At 47.0% G+C, this 21243-nt stretch overlaps 1 protein-coding gene across 2 annotated transcripts in view; it reads right to left on the reverse strand.

Moving 5' to 3' along the window:
- The window catches only part of LOC139050825 (CD109 antigen-like), a 103315-nt gene that overhangs the window by 35414 nt on the left and 46658 nt on the right, over positions 1-21243 (reverse strand). For both annotated transcript variants that reach the window (XM_070527603.1, XM_070527611.1), the window contains exons 3-11: positions 12000-12168; positions 10927-10997; positions 10328-10379; positions 6665-6990; positions 5295-5525; positions 4372-4560; positions 3452-3562; positions 907-969; positions 480-677 (exon numbers count right to left, since the gene is read on the reverse strand). In XM_070527603.1, the coding sequence (XP_070383704.1) occupies positions 480-677; positions 907-969; positions 3452-3562; positions 4372-4560; positions 5295-5525; positions 6665-6990; positions 10328-10379; positions 10927-10997; positions 12000-12168 (1410 nt within the window). The remainder of the gene's footprint in view (positions 1-479; positions 678-906; positions 970-3451; positions 3563-4371; positions 4561-5294; positions 5526-6664; positions 6991-10327; positions 10380-10926; positions 10998-11999; positions 12169-21243) is intronic.

Below are 21243 nucleotides of genomic sequence, written 5' to 3' on the forward strand. Positions count from 1 at the left end.
GGTCCAGTCTCAACCACTCTTATCAAAAGCACAACCAAATACATGCACAGCTGAAACAAAAAGGGAAAATAAAGGCCAGGAAGTGTGCGCAACTTCGCTCTAATTGTGGCTCTCAAGAAATAAAGGTCTCAAAGGAAAAGAACCAGTCATTAAGTATATTTCTACATATTCATCTTATCATTCAACTCGAATTTATCATTTTAATTCATTTTTATTTTCAACAGCATAAACTATCAGGTCTAATAAGATTTTTTTTCCCTCTTACCTCCAACGTTGTTCACGTCGAGCAATTAGTTAAAGACATGGGGTCAAGCTGTACGAGGAAGAGATACAAGCACCTAAATGCAAATATCTTGCCACCAAAACAGCCCGTAAAATGATTTTGATCTCATTTTGCGAAATGTACTTGGCTGTATAATGGAACAGAGAGGTGACATACAAATGGCAGATAAACCAGACAGAGCGGGGTGCGGTCTTACGTTTCCTCTGTTGATACCCTGGACAGGAACAATGATGGCGTCAGCGGTGAGGTCACCGTTGCTGGATATCTGGTACACCATCACTTTCACAGCCGGCGCCATCTCGGGCGACAATGGAATGCTGAATGCGGTTATCGTCTGGACCAGACCGTAGGCTTTGTGCACACCAGATTGGAGCACAGTTCCCTTGGCAATCACCTGCACGACATTCAGACTGTGTTGAAGAGACGTACGAATACCAGCTTGATGCATGTCGATGGCAACAAATAACGCAGGCGTTCTGCTATTCTTACGATGTTGAGCTTCATACATTGCGACAACACGACGGTCGGAATAAAGCACTGCGAAATAAAACATCTTGGAATACCAATACTAACGATACTTCACTAACACAGATGCCACCAAAAAACAACCAGGAATGACTCACCAAATAGTGGAAGAACTTGATGTAAAAGTTGGTGCGCACGTGGAATATAGCGTACTGGCCAGCCTGAAAAAATTAAAAGAAAAGACAAGTTACAATAGACTTGCAGCATACCTCAATTATTTCGAAAGGAACTAGGAAATACGCAACCTAGGCAAACGTGTAGACAAATCTATACAAAGATTACACATGCGTAGAACGCAGCGATTAGTTCACATATCAGCTAGCTTCTTTGTCTTCTTTAGCGGTAAACCTGTTATACAGTAAATACTACTTAGGCCAGGTTCAAGTTCTTGTAGAGATACGTATAGCACACTGCTCACAAGTTTTCTTTGCTCAACGAGGCGTCTGGTACGTCGGCACAGTGACATAGTTCCCGAAAGTGGAGGTCTTGGGACCTCGGCCTCGTACCTCATTAATCCTGACAGTTGAATAAAAAAAACAAGCGCTGCGACACCTACTAGACTCCCATCATGGACCCTGATATGCACGCGTACGCACGTTTGAGGTCGCCTCTTTCGTCTTTCTTACACCTGCCCTAAAGCAGGGTAGCCAACCGAACTCAGTCCTGGCTAGCACCCGTGCCTGCCTTGCTCTATCTCTGCAGCATCTCACTATATGTTGAAGGTAAAATTTTGCCGATGAGGTTCGACGCAAGATTCCAATGCATACTTTTATTGCGATATCAATTATATGGACACTCTGAGCGCATTTCTGCCGTCAGCGTCGCGGTCGCCGTGAGGTTCCGTATAAAGTCCAACGGCGATTAAATCGTCGCCGCGTGCCGTATGCTGTGTGTGCGAGTGGAAGCGTGCAAAGGTGAGCCGGGCATCGCGGCTCAATCTCGCGCACGCAAGGGAGGAAGCGCGCCGTCTTCCGTCACGCGGAGGGAGTGCAGGGAGGGGAACCGCGTTCTCTTCCGGGCGGCCCGCGCTGGCCGCTGTATCTTGAAGGCCATCTGCGCCGGGGACAAGGTCCACCGTGGGTAGGGATCAACGTTTTTAGAATCCAAAAACGATGGGTAGGGATGGCAGGGACGCCTTCTACTCGAGGCGGCGCGGTCAGCCGCGCGCCCACCCGGGCCGCTCTGCCTAGGAAGCCACATGCGACGTATACAGAGTCCGCCGCGCGCTGTGTGTTCACTTGGTTCGCGTTGATGCGAGCGGCAGCACGAAGGTAAATTCGCTCGCTGCTGTTGTCGCGCTTACTCACTCCTGCGTTTGGACAGCGAGTGTCCGCGGTCATCGAGTGAGATGTGCTCACCTATTCTAGCGCGCGCGTAACACCATGCTTGTCAATTTGGTTAGTGTGCCTTTGTTAACCACTTCGTATGGCCGATAAAGCTGCTATCCTTACTTAATATAGCTGCCCCCAAACTTGTTATCGCAATCAATGCCTCGCCTTTTGTGGGAACCTGGGACTTTTTTCATTCTAATCGCATTTTCTGTGCTATTTGTTGCTAGTGTTGGATTTTCTTTTTCTGCTTAGACACTTAAACCAGAGTGTCTGAAATGTTCGAGGCACTAGAGTACCAGCTTTCAAGTAATGGTGGTATACACGCGCTTCAAGTTTGTATCAGGATTCTTCAAGTCGTAGCAAGAATACTGAAATGTTGGCCCTAAACATCATTGGGGGACAGAGTTTTACAGAATATACGCAGCAGGTGTGTCCTGTTTTCTATTTTTACACGTTGATATATTTCGACAGGGTAAAATCAGCGTAACGGCATGGCGAAGAACTATTTTTTAGGACCTTCGCCAATTACGTATGAACTACAGCTGCTTGTTTGTCAGTAGAGAGACCTTTTTTGCTTGGTACACCGTATGCATTACTGGTGAAACGTCTTCATGCTTTCCAGTAATTTCAAACGAGACTGGGACATCTCTATCTCTAGCAGGAAAGTACGCACATAAAGTCGGCTCTAGCAGGATCTTGTGTTCTTAAATGATATTTTATCGTGGTGATACGTTGTGCAACTTGACACACAAAACATGTAGTAATTTAGCCACATATGTATCACCACGATAAAATATCATTTAAGAACACAAGATCCTGCTAGAGCCGACTTTATCTTAATTATAATTATATAATTAATCAATTAATTATAAAATAGCCGGTTAGCGCTTAGCACTGTTACAAGTGTTCTTTGAAACCCTTAGTTCAGCGCTGAAGAACAATATGGGAAAAATACGGCGGGAAATGAGGAAGAAAGAAAAGGCCAGGAGCTAGCAGAATGCCTTCGAAACTTTCTTCCCTAATCCAATGAGATTGTAAAGATTTCGTGATGGTGCCCCGAACCTCGAGCAGCCGCTGATTGAGAACGTTTTCGATGCTTGGGAGCACGGAGCTACCAGGTATTGTACGCAAGCTCCAGAGAAGCAACTGGTTGTTACACCGCAACAGGTTTTCGCGCACGTCTGTAATTCCTAAAGCAGTTCAAGTAATTTGAAATACTAATGAAAATCACTCCTGTTTTCTTTTTCTTTGCAGCCTGCGCTTATGATAAGGTTGACGCAGAAGTGCCTGTAAGAGTCGCCAGGATACTTACAATGCCATTCGTCGTGCTGGTAGTTATCTGTATGTACTTCTTCTTTGGTGAATGCTGAGCAACTGCAAGTGCTTCTGTTTCCACTGAGTCTTCTTTATCATGATATCTCGCCTGCAAGAGCCAGTTCAATGTGTTCTGAGTCAAAAAGGCAACTTTTTGCATAATAACGTGGTATCATGTATAAGTTCACACAAGTAATACGTCCGATCGTGCCTCATATAAAAAGATATAAAGAAAAAGACTACGGTTCTTAAAATGGTGCATTTAGGAACTTTAGCTTACTTTACTAAGGATAACGTACTGTTGGCCTACTAGAAGTATGGAAGTGAGTTCTGCGGAAACCCAATAAAACTACTAAGAAAATCCGCATCGGTTTCCTTTACAACTTCACGGGGTAGTTTCAGGTGGATGCCAACTTTCCCTCACAAAGAGAGATTTCAGAGGACACATTAGGACATATTTGGAGAACATAACGCCACCACAATGAAAAGCAAACAGCAAACAGACATCGACGAAAAAAGACACTGTAAAGTCCAACAAAGAAGTAATAATAATAATAATAATAATAATAATAATAATAATAATAATAATAATAATAATAATAGGCGACAAGTCATGAACAAATTAGATCTTGAAGCTTAAGTCAGTTTCTGAGGCAATGTCTGATGGTAAGGTGTTCCATTCAGTTATTGTGCGCGGTAAGAACGAATATGCATCTTGAACGGATATGCCATTTGACAAAGACATCGGCTCAAGAAAACCCAATGAAAGCTACTGCTTCAGGACGCAAGAGAACAACACTGATGATAATTTCTGTTGCGTATTTTTTTGTGTTTATCTGAAATGAAAGTATGAAAGGAGGCTCAATCAAGAGCTCAGAAGTCATTAGACACGCGGTACCAGCAGAGGAAAGCACGCACCCTGATTACGATGCGCTCGACACCCTCGGGCGGCTCCACTTCGATGACGGCCATGCCTTGCTCGTCGGGCTGCTTCTCGACTTCCTCTATGCCCCGACCGCCGCCCTGTGATGTGAAGCTGACCGTGATGTTGGAGCTGGCCAGTTTCTCCTCAGGCAGCTTGACCAAGTCGTGGTATGTCACGGCAATCTGCGAGCCGGAAAGACGCGGCGTCGACATTTCTTGCTCACTGGATGAAGTACTTGGCCCAGATAAGCTATGCATACAAATCGAACAATACGCCAAGTCCTATCTTGTTTTACTTAATGTGGCTGCAAAAGCCGCAAAACCCAGCAGTGAACATGTTGCGCCGTGCCTAACTGCCCATCTTACAACAGACGTATCGCATAAGTCATAGCAGAGCGCGAAATAGCTGGCTCTATTTCCCAGTGCGGCCACCACACCGCCACGAAATCGGAACAAAAAAACGGTTGTGTACTGTGCACTTACAAGAGTCAGTGGGGCGTGCGTTCAAGTACCCCAGGGGCTGATTAATCGGGTGTGCACCACTTCTACGTCTTTCGGGGCACACAATGTCAACAATCAATACGTGACTCGGGGAAGCCATTGCGATACGTCAGTACGTGACGTCGAAGAAGTTTCCGTCTGATATGCGTCACTGACAGTGCTTAGTTCGCTTTCTGAAGGCGCGCTGTACTTTCATAACGCTGCGCCCTACCGCAATCCTGCGGGGCATAGTTTGGCACAGTAGCCTTCATTACTTGGTACAGTTGCGCGAAGCAAATTCATAGTATTGTCATACCTGTTTATAATTATCATTATTGACAATTAACAAAGAAACGAGTGACTTAGCTCCTAAACATACGACGCGTATCCTAAATGCAACGGCCAGTCCGGTATTACAACAGTTTGCGCATACTCACGTATATGGAGAACACCATGCCCGGCTTGAAGACAAGTGGCTTCACGCCGAGTATCTTTAGGCTGAGTGATGAATTGATGACGCGGGAGCGTGCGTATCCATTAACGATGATGTCCAGGAAACGTTCGCCCACCGCAGCCTTTATTTCGATCTCACATTTGTCGAGTGGGTGGGGCGATGCCAACTCGCGAAGCTCGGACATGGGGAACTGGAACTGGTAGCCCATCCGGAACTGATAAAGCAAACATAGAGAAACACCAGTGTTAGTGACGGAGTGGTTGATGCAAAGGGCGCTTGCGCGAAGCCTTCTGCGCGAACCACGTGATAGCCTCACGTGGAGAACGAAACCATCAAAAGACGGTGCTTGTTCACGAGCTCATGGAAGGCATAAGATGTGCTTGAATGAAATGACGTGGCAAGTCGCCGCCTTAATTTCTAGGAGTCGCCTTCAATATCTCCCTTATTTCACCTGGCGCTACTATTTGACCTGGCAAAAGTAAATGCACTTAACTGGACGCTATGAGCGCGAAAGGAAAATATGTCTGTGCAGTACCGTACTGATTAGTGATAGCGTTGTTTTTTCAAAACAATTGCGGGGATGCGAGCTCTCGCCAGAAAGGCTGGTTGTCTTTCTCGAGAACTAGCGCACGCATACCAGTACTGATGCTTACAGTGAAGTGTTTACAGCACGTGAGTGCTCGAAATACTCGTCCCCACCGCCTTCACGGCAAGTTCGACATTAATAAAGGCAGCAGAAAGTGTTACAAAAACGCTTGAACCACTGCCGGCTTGTCAGCCGTGGCATGTCGACTTGCTGTAGCCCATGCGGAGGGAATGAAAATCATATCCTAACATCGATACGCCCGTGTGTGGAGTCAGTCCTCTCATTTCTTTTACAACTCTCCTCTGTGCCATTCTTACGGTATTGATCACGGTTCCATGTAAATTACGCATGATATCCGTTAGTGAAAAATTATGCAAGTATCTGGTTCTGCGGAACTTTTTCAGTAGAGATGTAACACAGAGAGACAGGAAAGAAGGTCAACCAGATGCATGGAGGGTTTGCTACACCCCTCCTCTCCTCTCCGCCCCACTTCACGGGGCGAAGGGAGATGAGGTAATATAAAGAAAGAAGACAGAGCGAGAACACTAGCTCTCTGCATACGGGGGAGCACACGTCGTGTCTAGAAGGAATCGATGCGGCCAATCGGCTTCTGGGTTAGTATAAGGTTCTTTAACTAAAAGAGGGCTGTAGATAGTGATGAGCGCTCAAGCAAGCAACCTGGGCTCTGGAAGAAAGCATAAGCGCTCGAGCATGCCGAGGCTTTGTAAGCTGCAACGCTGGACTGACATGCAGGGGCGGGCACTCACATCATGCACGTATTCCTCGAGGTAGGGCTCCACGACCTGCAAGCCCGGGTCGTAGTTCTGCACCATGGTGGGGCGCACGTAGGCGCGAATGGTGGCGTTTCCGAAGACTGGTGCCACGGTCGTGTAGTTCGCCGACACGTCGCCCTCAAAGTATTCGTCCGTGTCCAGCACGAACGGCGGCACCGTCACGTACACGTCGTAGCGCTCGGTGAACCAGCGCTCGAGCAGGATCTTGCGCTCCTCCACTTGGCTCAGCACGACCACCTTGATGCTCCACCAGCCCACCGCGTAGTCATAGGGAAGGTCGAAATTGACCTTGATGAAGCCTGCGAGCAGAGCGAGGGTGTCGGTGCATGGGTGCGCGTTCTTACTGAAAACGCCGCAAGACACGTTTCAATGGAACTGCATGATGGTTATCTTTTTAATCACTTATTGCAGATAGGTAGTTTGGCTATTTTGAGGTGTGCCATTTGAAGAAGCGGGCGTCATTTGCCGTATATATATATATATATATATATATATATATATATATATATATATATATATATATATATATAGTTAATCAACAAAGTTTCAATAAATAGCGTGTAAAGTAGTTACTACGGACATATATCGGCACTGCCAAAATGAAGTGTGTCAGTATCCAAGTACGTCCATTTAGAAGTCCAGAGACTAGCACCAGTTCCAATATACAATTTCAGAATAGACTACGACGAAATACTATACATGGGCGTTTCACTTAGTTCTGCTCCGCAATGATCGAGGGAGGCTTCACGGAGAGATGACCGAGTTACATATACCATATATGTCTCTATTAGGTTGCCAATTACGTAACGCCGCTTACGCTCCCAGACTCCTCTTCGCAACATTAAATATTTGCAAAAAGCCGGTTCTTACGCCACTGCCGACTCAGTAAGAAAACTCCTCTAGACAAGCTACCAGAAACTGTTCAGCTGTATTTACTTGGAAACGTCGCATATTCTCATCGTTAAGTATATTTTCCCGGTCACTGTGAATAGGAATATCCAATCAATTGACAGTTATTCTTTCGCGGTTTCTGAGCTTAACCGTAGCATATTTCCCAGGAATTGTTCATTGATCTCAAACATAGCAGTAGTATTTTCCATGGGACGCTTGCAGCAATGATTGGTTCTTGTGGGTCCCCGTTATCTCCCGCCTTGGTCCGCCCCAGCGGACACAGTTCAAGCTGAGAACCGCCACTGCGCCATCGGGGATCTCCTCTGTTTTCAAAATAACGTACTAAACAAGTTCTTCTGCTGAGCGCAAGGTCGCGGGTTTGAGTCCCGGCTTCGGCAGTCACATCTACAAGCGGGCGGAATGCAGAAACCCTACCAACCTCTGGGTGTACGTTAAAGGAACTCGGGCGCTCAAAGCTAATGCTGAGTCTCCGACTACGGCAGGGTGACCAGTCTCGCTAACTTTAATTGACTTGGGTTTTCTTCTTTTTAAGTGTGTGTGCCCACCCTTGACCACTCCTCAAGAATGGGTATGTGCCGTGTGGCACAAGAGGTGCAGAATCCTTTAATGTTCGAAACAAGACCGCGCCGCCTCAGCAGTCCCTCAGCCCCGCGGTGAACCCTTGCTTACGTTTAACGAGATCACCACGCACTACTATCTGTCAAGACGGGTCTTCCCCCTCCCGCACCCCGCCTTATGTAGGGCGCGGGCGGTTACCCTTCGACTTTTACAAGCCCGTGCGTACCCTAACCTCGCGGTTTTTCATGCCATATACCCCGAAAGATACCCCAGTGCGGACTGCCCTGCCTGTGGACTAAGGGCAACATTGGACCATGTGTTGTGGGGGTGTGAAGCCATCGGCTCCTCCTTCAGCGAGGATAAGTGGGCTGCGCTCTTGGGCAGCCCCGAACTCAGCGACCAAACCCTGGCCGTCCAGAGTGCCCGCGACCGGGCCGTCAAGCTCGGCTTGGCGGTCCCTACGTGGGACTAGCCGGGTGGCGCGGGGTCTCCCCTGCGTCTTCTCTGGACCAAAATAAAGTTACTTCACTCACTCACTCACCACACTTCTTGTCTCGTCCTGTTTCCAAACACTGGCATATACCCACTATGCGGGATTGGCCAAGGAACAGACGGTGTCCAGTATTTTTAGAATGCTCTGCGCATGCACCTCTCATCGTCGTTCTTTTCCTGTGTATACACAAGCGTCACACGTAGCCTTCGTCCTCGCGAAAGCGCTGCGTATGCGTCTCACACTGTGCATCAACCTGATTTGGTGTTTGCATTGCGGGGTAGTTCGTGAGCGGTGTAGTGCCGAAAAGTAAAAATTGCGCGAGATTGAGGTTGGGACCTTCGTGGCGCATAAGCATGAAGATTGCATGAGGTTACTCGTTGCATACGATGAAAGTAAACACAATTGTATGCATCGCTCTTAGTTGTATAGCATTTGATTATCAGCTTCACGAAAGCTTCGCTTCACATAGGTTCCAACATGTGTGTTGAATCTGCGTAATCTTGTGGGGAAAAGGGGGCGAGGGGGACCTGCTGCTTGCGGGATTCCGCAGTCTCTTGTAACGTTTTACTGGACTCACTCGTGGTTCCTTTTTTTTTTCAGAAGCAGTACTTTAAGGCGACGTTATTTTCCGTCGCCTTAGTGGCGTGCTGAGTATACCAGCAAGCCGAAACTAAAGTGAGCTCCTGGTGACGATCTCTGAGAAGCCTTTCTCAGAATGGCGGGCGCGAGCTTTCCCCCTTTCTGCTGGCGCATTCCTGCTCCTCTGTTTTCCTCCTTTCGTATGCTGCTGGTTTTTGACGTACCGCCGTTCACATCCTCCTTTTAGGAGTGCCACCCAAACAAACACAACAAAGGCGAGTGCAGGTAACTATAGCAACCTATATACGAGCGGTCCAAAGCGAAACTATAAGTTATCCGATCCACGCGCTACTGGAGATGGCCTGTAGCAATTGTGAAGCCGTCGTTGCCTGCTCAGTAAATTTAACTGAAAGTGACAAATGAGTTCGACTGCCATTTTCGCAATGCATCCGGCGCATACATGGGCCATTTCCATAGTTTTCTTTCCTTCGCGCACTATCGTTCCAATTGTAGTGCACATTCCTCGTCAGAAACGCGTGAAGCAGCCGAATCAACCTTGTACTTTACCTTTTGATCCATCCTCCGTGTCATTTTTACCAGGTATTTTTTCCTTATATCAATTATGAGGAGAACCATCCGTCTGTTAAAAGCTCATACGTATATTGCAAATCGACATACATGTTTCTTTGTTGGAAAGAGTCATTTTTAAAATCAATTCTAGTCTCTTAAATCAATAATTTGTTTGGGGCTCGTTTTTGAAACCTGGGCGCTGATTTGGACTTCGTTTGAGGCGTGCGTACATAAATCGGCCTATAGTTGTAGTGTGTCCATCTGGCCAACCTATAGTATATATGGCGTCTCTGACAGCCAAACTGTACGTTTGTCAAGTAATATGTTTATAATTTACCATGACACTTTTCTTTTGCCAGATTATATGTGTGATTCAAAATAAATGCTACGTTTCGCCTATATGCACGGTACAAAAGAGACGTAAATAGCTGACACGCGCACAATGTGTAAGTGTTTTTCTAGCAGAAACGGACGGGAACTTCGCGACTTGACAATTAGATGAAAAAAATTGGCGCAGAACTTACCAAGGTATGGGTACTGAGAAAGCCACCGCTTCATCACAATGCCCCGAGAATCCTAGAAATATGTGAACAACAAATCAAAAACACACATTTCAGCAGTGTAGAAATGCCACATTCGCCTCTAGTCTGCCTTCTACTTTCATTCTGTCCCAGCTTATTAAAGCTAATTTTCCTCGTTGACTTTATTCATATCCACTATTATTAGGTGATTTCGGCTGCAACGACTAAGTTGTTTATAGTGAGTGCATTTGAATGTACACAGTGCGAGAGAATTGTCAGACTGCGTGTATTCCACACTATGCAGCGCTGCGGCACGGCCGAAGCGCTTGATATTAAAATGTAAACACATAACGAGATTTGTAGCTCTACTCGCGTTTGAAAATGAGAGCGCATACTATTTCAGGCACACCGGGGTGTGTTAGAAATGATAACTCGGTCCAGAAACTGGTTGAACACTACACTTAATAAATGATCATAGCGTAGTCGCATATTACACTCTTATACCTGGCCATATTCGGCACGCTTACTGGCTCGAATAGTTGCATCAATGGTTTAATTAAAGTGTTGATTACAGATGTTCTGCACCATAATGTCGAACTTACCGTGAGGTAGACATCAACTGGCTCCGCATATGGTTTCAATTCAGTCGTGAGAAGCACAATTCTGGCTTTAACTGCAAATAATAACATTTATTAGTAATGCACGTATGTGACTTTTATGTAGTTTCCTATTACTGCCTTAATCGAAAAAAAAGAAGAAAATCAGCAATGCCGATAAGCACAGCAAACAAGCTGTTTTTGCTGGCATTATTATACTAACAAAGCCGGAAGCATTCCGCAACTGTAGCTGTTACAAAGTAGCAGGAACGCTCATACAAGGAGAACTGAAAATTTTGTTCCTTGCAAGCTACATTAATTTATGATGAAAAAACTGCCGCTTGAGGAGACATCGGAACTGCAATGGTCATCCCATTTTCCTTCGTGGGATATGACGCCTTCCTTGGTGCTGGCCTGCCGGGCGTATTGTTTGGCTTACCCACGAGATCAGACGCCAACAAACGGCAGCCCAACACACAAGGAGAAACGATTAGTTGTCACGTTCCAACTACGTCTCTATCTACCGACCGCTGTCACTCAGGGCGGAAACATTGCGGTGGTGTAGTACACCCTTGACGCCGGCACAACAAGACTGCGAGCTTCTGAACACGTGAGGCAGGAATTAAGTGAAAATTCTAATTTTTGCGGCTGGCCATGTGAAAATTTCGGTACATTTGCAGGCGCAAAATTTTCTGTCTTTAACCATTTGAGACAATGCCATACTTTTCACATTCCTTTCGCCCTAAACACTAGGAAAACTTGCATGCCTTTGCTGATGATCATATGAATGTGGTATACCGAAAAAAAACTTTGTTATACATTCATTAGTTACATTTAAGAATCGGTAACGGACTTGGGGGCAGCCGCAGCATTAAGTTTAGCATTAAGTTTAAGCATTAATTAAGTTTAGCGCACTGTTGAATAAAAAAAAATAAAGTATAACGATGCTCTAGGATGAACAGGCTAAAGCAGTAATGTTTAGAGAAATTCCACCGTGCAAACACTTGGTGTTAACACCGCTAGGTCACTGAACTACAACAAACCCGAATATACGGTGTTAAAGGCGAGGAGCGACTTACTGGACTGCTCGAAGTTGAAGACGAACTGGTTCGTCTGTATGAGGATGGTGAGGAATTGGGCTTGGAATTCAATGTCCTGCTCTTGAATGAAACCGGTACCACCCAGCACGCCGTTGATGTTACCCTCGACGCGCATCTTGTATTGGCCCGGTTTGGCATTCTGTGGAACCTGCATCAGTCCGTGCGAAGAGAAAAAAAGGAAAATGCAGTCGCCGTTTTATCGAACGAGAAAAAGTGCGCTGCACTGCAGAACACGCCGTACATTTTGTACTCGTGCGTCCTTGCGTGCGTAACCAACAGGGTAACTCGCAAGGGAGCACTCCGCACCAAACAGTCGCCCTGTACACTCGGCGCCGGCAAAAGCGCTTCTATACAGAGGCAGCGCGTTATTGGGTGCAAAGCCCGACCCGGCGCAGGAGAGGCCGCAACGCAGTCGTTTTGTTGTGCACTTTTGTTGACAACGACACCTCGCGTTGATGACCACTGATAAGCCCTGGTCGCAGTAACAAGAATTGTGTCGTGGGGTGGCAGCAGTACCCACTGCACAACCCCCTGGCAAAACCTCTTGGAACGCCTAAAATAGTGAGAGGACTCCAGTACCACACGTAGAAGTCCTGGAAACTAGTGGGCAATGCTAAAACGCGCCCCACCAATCTGAAGAAACCTGCAGCAGGTACAGGTGCTGCTGTGTACAGGTGCTGTACACAGCAACATCCATCGCAGCAAGCAGGATATGCGAGACACGTCCGGTCACCGAGCCATCCGTGATGTTGCTTTGATTGAGTTAGCTGTTTTTTCCTGGCGTATTTACTTTTACTCTGACGTGCGCGCGTGCGAGCGTGCTTGCACGTGTATATAGGTTGGTACTATACCTCTTGAGCGCGGCGTAACCTAGTCTGACTCATGTTTTCGAGTGTCAATAGCTTACAGATCCGAACCGCATTTTGCAAGTATCAGTCACTTTTCTGAGAAGTTCATCCGGAGCAGACTGTAAGTGTGCAACTTTTTTTTAACTGATTATCCCTATAGTGTAAAGGTAAAGTCCATTCTGTTATACACACTCTGGCAAAGCTCTTTCTGATTCTACAAAACTTCCTTTCTTTTCAATTTCTGAGTCGGACTGCGCGAACAAATGACATACTCGTTTCATGCACGAGCTGGTGACAAGACTCCGATAGATTGCGAGAAATTTTCCCGCTTTGCTTGAAGACACTCCGAGATCAGCACTGACTGCAGCGCTCTCTATATAAGTGTTTCTCACTTATATAGGGCGAAATATATAGTAGGGCGAAATTTGGAAGCTATTTGATCGCCGGTTAGAACATGAGGTTGCTTTTTTTTATGCGAAAGCATCAAATGGCCCACTGAGTGAAAAGGCCGGCGTCTTCAGCAGCGTAACGGCACCTAAATTCCCGTTGGCTGCGGCGTCACTTCACGTGCGCGCCTCGACAGAGCAGAGTGGGTGAACACCTGCTGCCACGCTGGCGCGCCAGGTGTTGCGTGAGGGGAGGGGGGCATATCGCCGCGATGACACGGCACCCTCGCGCTCTTATCCAAAAGAACAGCCTGAGTTACCTGAGACCGTCCATGTGGTATTCGCGCGTTCCTTGTCCGCGCAAGCTCTCGCCTGCGTTCTAACTTCACCTCGGTTATCGTCATAGAGAAATTAATGTAAAAATAGTAAATTCGAAAGGTACGTGAAGTATTGAGTTTCGACCCATGACCCCACGCTGAGAAGCCAAGTGTCTTGCCCACTGGACCAAACCAGCGCTTCCTAGACAGCAGGCCTGTGCACTCTGCTTTATGACATTATGCTACTTTGACCGAAATTTTCATTGCCAAGCGCGGCGTGGCGAAAGCGGTGACGTCAAAATCACCGCGGCGCGCTACAGAGAGCGCCCCCATGGGGAACCAGCGCTGGCCAGGAGGCGCTACGACATTTTTCATGCGTTACTAAAATATGCTGAAACCGTCCGATAGGGAGGCTACGAAGATGGCACGACATATTTAGCGATAAGAAACGTGCGCCTGTATCAATGTTTGTCTAGCCCGATGCGGCCAGCCAAGTTCTGTCCATGGCCATGCGCGCTGCGTAGAGCGCATGCGCTGCTACGTCCTAGCACGTCGGTTCCCTGCCGTTTGAGGAGCCGTGAAAAGTGTGACTCAAGACAATCGGTGAATTTGCTGACACGAAATCACTGCGTGTGCTACTGGAAACTGTGTCTACCGCTCGCTAGGCTGTGTGTTACGGCGCTGCTGTCGGCACGCGAAGCTTCAGCGCTGGTTGCCCATTGGATTCTATGGCAGTCGGGCAAGGTAGCGTGACGTCACGAATCGAAGCGCACCGGCCTTGAATTGAGGCGTTGGCCAAGCGTCTCAACGCGCTCGCTTGCCCGCGTAGAGTTCATCAATCGAAGGACCGCTCAGCGGCGTTCAATTCTACATTAATGCTTTCTCTTCATGGAACATGGTTATAGCGGCGCATATTGAGAATAGGACACAGAAAGAATCATGTCGCCCATAATGTGTGCATTCGGTGACTGTTCTGTGTGCTGCATTCCTTCTGTGTCCTGTTCTCAAAACGCGCCGTTATAACGATGTTCCATCAAGCCAGCAACTAACTAGCCCATCTAAGTTTCTTAATGCTTTCGCATTCACAACTCATAAGTGCTTAGGTGTCCTCAGAATTTTTTAAGTATGACAGACAAGTATAGCAGCTTTTCTTGAGCAAAATACTGCGTCTGAAATAAATATCGGAACACCAAAAACGCACAGAGCATGCATAAGATAATCCTGTAAGATTCATGACGGACATTCAAGAGTTATCACTTGCCCACCGAATATGCGTATTCGAAAATACCCGCTGAGACTCTATACCCAAAAAAAAAAGGAAAAGGAAGATGTCGCAGGAAACAATGCCGTTAAGCAGATTCGATGTTAGGCAAATCAAACCGCGGTCCCGCTGTTAAATTTAAATTCTGGGTCTTACGTGCCAAAACCGTGATATACATGATTATGCGGCACGTCGTAGTGGAGACACTCCAGATTAATTTCGTGTACTTTAACGTGTACGTAATGTACGGTACACGGGAATTTTTTTGCAAACCGCGCCTTCGAGCTTAGCAGCGCAACGCCATAGTCGCTATACGCCAACGTGGCGTATAACGCCCCGCTCTTTCAAGTTTTTGTACATTACTATAGCTAGACTTTTCGGTAGTGCTGTTCTGGCGTCTGATCTGTAAGTAACGTGCACGCTACGAAACATCGCAGGCGCCTTCCCCGAAGTATCAGGTCGTGCTTTCACCCAAACACGAGATACTATATTTAGTAACCTGTTGCAAGACACAGAAGTGCGATCCATCATATCCACAGCCAAGAAGCAAGCAAGCAAGCAAGCAAGCAAGCTACGCTACGCCACGCCACGCTAGCTGAGAGTGATCTGTGTTCAGGAAACCGTGAAACAAGTCCCTATACAACGCGCGAGAAAAACTAGAGACGCCAGAGCGCGGAAGTCCGCTCACATGCAGGCTCTCATGCGTCACGTTACTAACTAGTAAGAGCCGTCGATACTCACGGGAGTATCAACCAAACATGAAATAAACGACAGCTTTTTTTTATGCTTGGTTGTTTCACGTGCCGATAGGACAGCGCAGCCCGTACAAGAGCCAATTCCCAAAAGAGATTGGAAGCGGTAAACAAGAGCGAAGAGAAACACGTGATCAAGCAGCGCGCTCCCACTACGTAGGCCGAACGCGCTGTTTATATAGCGCACGTCGCTACCAAGCGCCACGCTATCGATCTTGCCGCGTAAGAGCGTCCCTGCTTGGCGTAACGGTATAGCTTTTCGAGCCACAAGCCGTGTTATTTGTGTGAGAGACAGCTCCCACTCGGGATGCAGGGCCGGCGTATTCGCCTGAGCGACGAGTCGAAATAGCGCAAATATCGACACAGTAGTAGTAACGCTTAGGTCCGTGTCCGCTGGGACCACCGAAATTCGCGTCTTCTCGGTGCATCCTGGTGTGCAGCGAAGAGAACACTGGGCTACACAGTGAGCTTTAAGCACAGGACTATGGATGGCAGGGAGCTGAGAAGTGCCGGTAAACGCCAGAGCCGACTATTTCTTCCGGATAAACACAAGCAAATACGGCCCAGGCACACACAAACCAACAGATTGAGAAGTTGTATAGACATGACAGCCTAGCCGCATGGCAGGTGCTGACGTGATTTTGGCTTCTAGCACGAAGTGAAACACGGACACAGAAAAGAGCAGACAGTGCTGACGAACCAGTGTTTTCACGGTTCTTAATATTTAGCCCTTGTTTGTTCGCTCATCGTGAGTCTAACAAGGATGGGGAACCCACGCATGGAGAGAAACGCACGGATGATCCATGTAATGCAGGCATGAATCTCACCTCCTTTCATCACTGATCATAACGTCGAAGTCGCCTAGAGCTACATCTCTCGCTCTCTCTTTCTGTATTTCTTTGTGCTTCCCCGAAAGTATTTGTGCTTCGTCAACCACTAAACCGATTCATAAATCAATAACAAAAAATAACAGCGATGTAAACATGGAAATTGTTCGAAGAATGCGCTGTTAAGGGGGCTGCGCATAAGAAACAAACAAAGAACAAACGTTGCACAAACAATGCATGCTCGAAATTGAAGAAATAGCTCTGTGCTAATAGTTTCCGTCAAGTGAAACTTACTTCCACAGTCAAAATCAGCATTTCAATTCGGTCATCGTGAAGTTCATCACGCTGCTAATATATTCAGCTCAAGCTGGAAACCTATAGTACGAGTGCACACCGTGTTCACAGTGGTTAGATGAATGTTGACCTTAAGAAGGCGTAACAAGATAATTCAGTTACTTTGGGCGTAACGTAATGCGCATCACTCTGTAAATTAGTAGCCCACAAAACGCTTTAAATGATGGTGAATCAATTTCCAAAAGACCGCGGGAAAAACTGAGGAGCGCGCATATATGAGATGATAAATGGCAGCGTTTATCGGCGACTTCTCCAGAATGTTCAACTGCATATTTTAAATTATGGGGTTTTACCTGCCAAAACCACGATCTAATTATGAGGCACGCCGTAGTGGGGGACTCCGGATTAAGTTTGACCACCTGGGGCTCTTTAACGTGCACGCGATGCACGGCACACGGGCCTTTGTGCATTCCGCCCCCATCGAAGTGCGGCCGCCGCGGCTGGGACTGCCTATACATGACGGGACGGAAATGAGGATTTAAAAAAAAAAGCACTTCCAAGAGTTAGTACTAACGGTGTGGAAAAAAAAAAACATGATACATTGTTATAGAGCCAGAGCATGATAATGTGAACTAATTATGCATTCGTGATGACGTTTCAACATAAAGGTCAATTAATGCCGATATAAGTAATAATACGATTGCAGTATGACAAGACAACACGACAATAAGATGATCCCTTAAGCATGAAAGCTAATAATATGTTCGATGTCACTATAGTGTTGTAGTTGTCCTTATATACGAACAATAATATGGCATAAAAACTGCTTCGTCGGCTCATACTGACAAAAACGTTACGCTAGAACCATTCGTAAGATACCATGCCAGCCAATGGTGATGTAGGATGTCATTCGCGAAGGTGGCGGGCAAATATAAGAAACAACTCTTACAAATGAAAAGCTAGCTGCTTTCGGCTTGAGGGAACGATTTTATGTCGTGCTACTAGGTTCGAAAGATTAATTTCTCATTTCATCTGAGGGACGAAATCGTATTAAGAATAACCAAAGTGATGAAGTGAGCCGCATAATTTTGTTCCCTCTCGAGGATTTCCGAAGCAATAAGTCTGGGCAGAATATCCCACTGCAGACGCATATTCTATCCTCGGACGACGAACGTGAAAAAAGTCTAATAATTTAAGTCGCGAGGCTTGTCGTAGATTGTGGCTTCATTACTGATTTTCTTGCGGTGGGATGAAAAACGTAGATTGTGCCTCACAGCAGAACCCAAGTATTTGCAGAAAGTAAAAAGATGTAGGACGCTTCAGCTTCGCTTTTAAAAGTGGAACGCGATAGCATTAAAAAATCCCTGACTGATTCTCACGCTTCCCAGCAACTGGAGCGTACGTAACCGTAATGTTTACCGGGAAACGCTGGCCGCGAAACCTATGCACGAAGGCGGGCTTTCGGTAGAAACGTGGTCTCTTGCGTGGGCCCCGATGCGGCGAAAGCGAGCGCATCTGGAGGTATTGTAAGGACAGGGCGCGCCGCTCCGAGACCCCCGAGATACTCACGCCTGGGCGCGCGCAAAGGGCGGACGCCGTTGCCGGTCCATGAATTGTAGAAACGCTCGAAAAGGGGTTTCTTCGAGTTTTCGCGTAACAGAAATATGTTTTGTCGTATAGTCCAATTACAATGTCCATGTCTGTAGGTTGCGTATAATGCTATGTTCACACTACTGTCGTAACGCGCGTAACAGCTCTTTTGGCGTATCGAACGTAACGGCTGTAAAAAACGTTACGGCAGTTAAGCCGGCACCTTTGTTCACATTTACTGCTGCTTAAATTACGGCTTTTACAACAGGCCAATCAAATTTGGAGCTGCAGAATCGACGTCACCAGCGGTCCAATATGGCTCTTGTCAACATGCGAGCGCTGGCCGAGATCGAAGAAATTCACGCTCAAAACAAACTTATAGTCATGTATTCAATCGCCCAAAGACGACGAAGGCGACGCAGAAGGATTTGGGTGCGGCAAGTATTTCTCGACAGGGCCGTGGACGGCGATTTTCACAACCTTTTCGCCAAGCTCCGAGTTGGTGACGCTGCGATGTTTCATAACATCATTCGCATGTCGCCCCAGCAGTTCCGCTTCCTTGAAAACCTAATGAGACCACTCATCGAAGTTCGGAGCACGCATCTGCGGCCATCGATTTCCTCGGCGGATAAACCAGGTGAACTGAAAACAGTCTCGCAAGGCGCACTGCAAAAATTTTCACGAACACAGCCAATCGTGCGCACGGAATGGCGGAATGGCACTTCCCGCGCCCGGAGCTGTCTGCAGACGGGAGGACGGAAGTGTCGTCACCGGTTGTTTAAAGCCGAAAGCTTATCGGTCATTGGCTGTGTCGCAACGGTCGTAACATAACAGTCGTAAATGTTGCCGACCCTTTAACACTCTCACCCACGATTTTTGCGAGAATTGCGTACGTTGGTACGTTTACGTTCGCAGTCTGAACTAGACGCATGCGCTTGTTGCGCTTCCGCTTACGTATGCTACGAAAAATCGGCGCCTTACGAACGTAGTCTGAACATAGCATAAGTCGTACGTTACGACTTTTCTGCGTATTTTAGCTTGCCAAATTCAATTAGTTCAGTAGCTTCCTTGCGTCACATGGAGGGCCTGGGTATGGGTGGTTAGAAAATCTTTTTGCCATAAACGACGTCCGACGCCGGATGTTCTGCGACACGCTATCGCGCTAAGAATGACTCGCCGCAGTAGCTTAGTGGCTGTGGCGTTGCGCTGCTGAGCTCGAAGTCGCAGGTTCGATCCCGACCACGGTGGCCGCATTTAGATGGGGGCGAAATGCGAAACGTTTGTGTACTTAAATTTTTATGCGCGCTGAACAACCCCAGGGGGTCTAAATTAATCCGGAATCCCCCCTACGGCATGTCTCATAATCACATCGTTTTGCCACGTAGCCCGGAATGTATTCGTATTACTTTTTTAAAAGACCCCTCACCAGGCCCCATAGAAAATTTTGGTTATACGCTGGAAGTTGCTACGTGTCCTCTAGGGAGCGTTCTACCGGAAACATTTTTCATGTCGGTGCATCATATTTCTGTGCTGCGAACCCATAATTTCAGCAGGCGGGCTCCACTGCCAAGCAAGACGATCTCGCCACTCGCCACGTCTAGCCTACACAAGCGAAATTCCTTCCCTGCGTTCTCCCATACCGGACATCGAGGATCGCGTGACGCATACGTCACGGTCTCCGCCTTCACTTTTTTTTCTCCTCGCTTATTTTTTTATTTTTTTTTTCGGCGATGCGCGTTTTTGTTGACGTCGTTGCGCGCGAGCTGTTATCGTTTCGCGCAGCGCACGATTTTGCGCGCTGTGTACAAGGACACATGACTAGGGGTATAGTTCAGTGCTACACGAATACTGAGGCAGAACAAGCGGATCGCAGAGCGTGATCACGGCACTGGAACACGGTAGAAAATGGCAGTTTCGGTACCTGCGCACGTGACCGCACGACCGTGGGAACAAGCAGACGAAGCGGAAATACATCTCTCTTGCTTCGGTGCGAAGTAAAACGAAAAACGCGTAGACATTCCGTTTGTCTGTTTTATTATTTCTCTAAACTTCAATTCGTCAATTCAAGCAACAGATAACAGATGCTGTCTTGAATAATTCTCGAAGTCACGTGTCACCACGAGTGACGTCAGACTGCGGACATGATTACGTAGGCGCAGGGGCAAGATGACGTCCCCGTCCGGCTGGGAGCGCCGGGGCCACCAGGAGAAGGAAAAACGGCGTTCGGTTTGAAATTTCATATCTTTCCGCGGCGCGTAGCGATGTAATACTTTGCAGACACGATCGTTATCGCGCAATGTATGCTCTGCGCTTGTTAGCTCAAAATGGCGAGACCTGGTGAGGGGCCCTTTAAGGAACGGGTGAGATTCAGGAGGCAAATACCACATCGTTGGAGTGAACACAGGCCTACCTGCGATGAAAATAAATCAAAGATGTTTTTGAGGACGTTCAATCATTGTAAGAACCACGTTTTCACGTGGCTAAGGTCTCGCCGAAGGTTTTCAGTGGCTCTACGGTCAGTAATAGGGGTGTGCGAATAATAATTTTTGAAACCGAATCGAATACGAATCGAATATTGCCAGAAGCGAATCCAATTCAATCGAATATCGAACATCTTTTTAATGTTTTTTCGAATAATAATCAGTCGTGTTCACGATGAAGACAAAACGATGTTCTCGTCCTAGTATCGATAACGTTTCGTTCATGACATGGTACGTTATGAAGCGTTGTTTACTAAAAGCACAAATGGAGCATTATGAACAAATTAGCTGTGTGGTCGCATGTACATGACTCTTCGGAGAGTGCGTGTATATGATCTCGTATAGCCGGTAAAGCATGGCTGCCTAAATGGCGTATAGCCTGTTCCACTACGCAAGTTATCGTGTTTTATACCCGCGGGGATGAAACTTATCCCACTTTTGCCGCAATTTTATGCTTTATTGAGCAGA

The sequence above is a fragment of the Dermacentor albipictus genome, chromosome 1 (assembly GCF_038994185.2).
Source record: "Dermacentor albipictus isolate Rhodes 1998 colony chromosome 1, USDA_Dalb.pri_finalv2, whole genome shotgun sequence".
In the NCBI taxonomy this organism is placed as follows: domain Eukaryota; kingdom Metazoa; phylum Arthropoda; class Arachnida; order Ixodida; family Ixodidae; genus Dermacentor; species Dermacentor albipictus.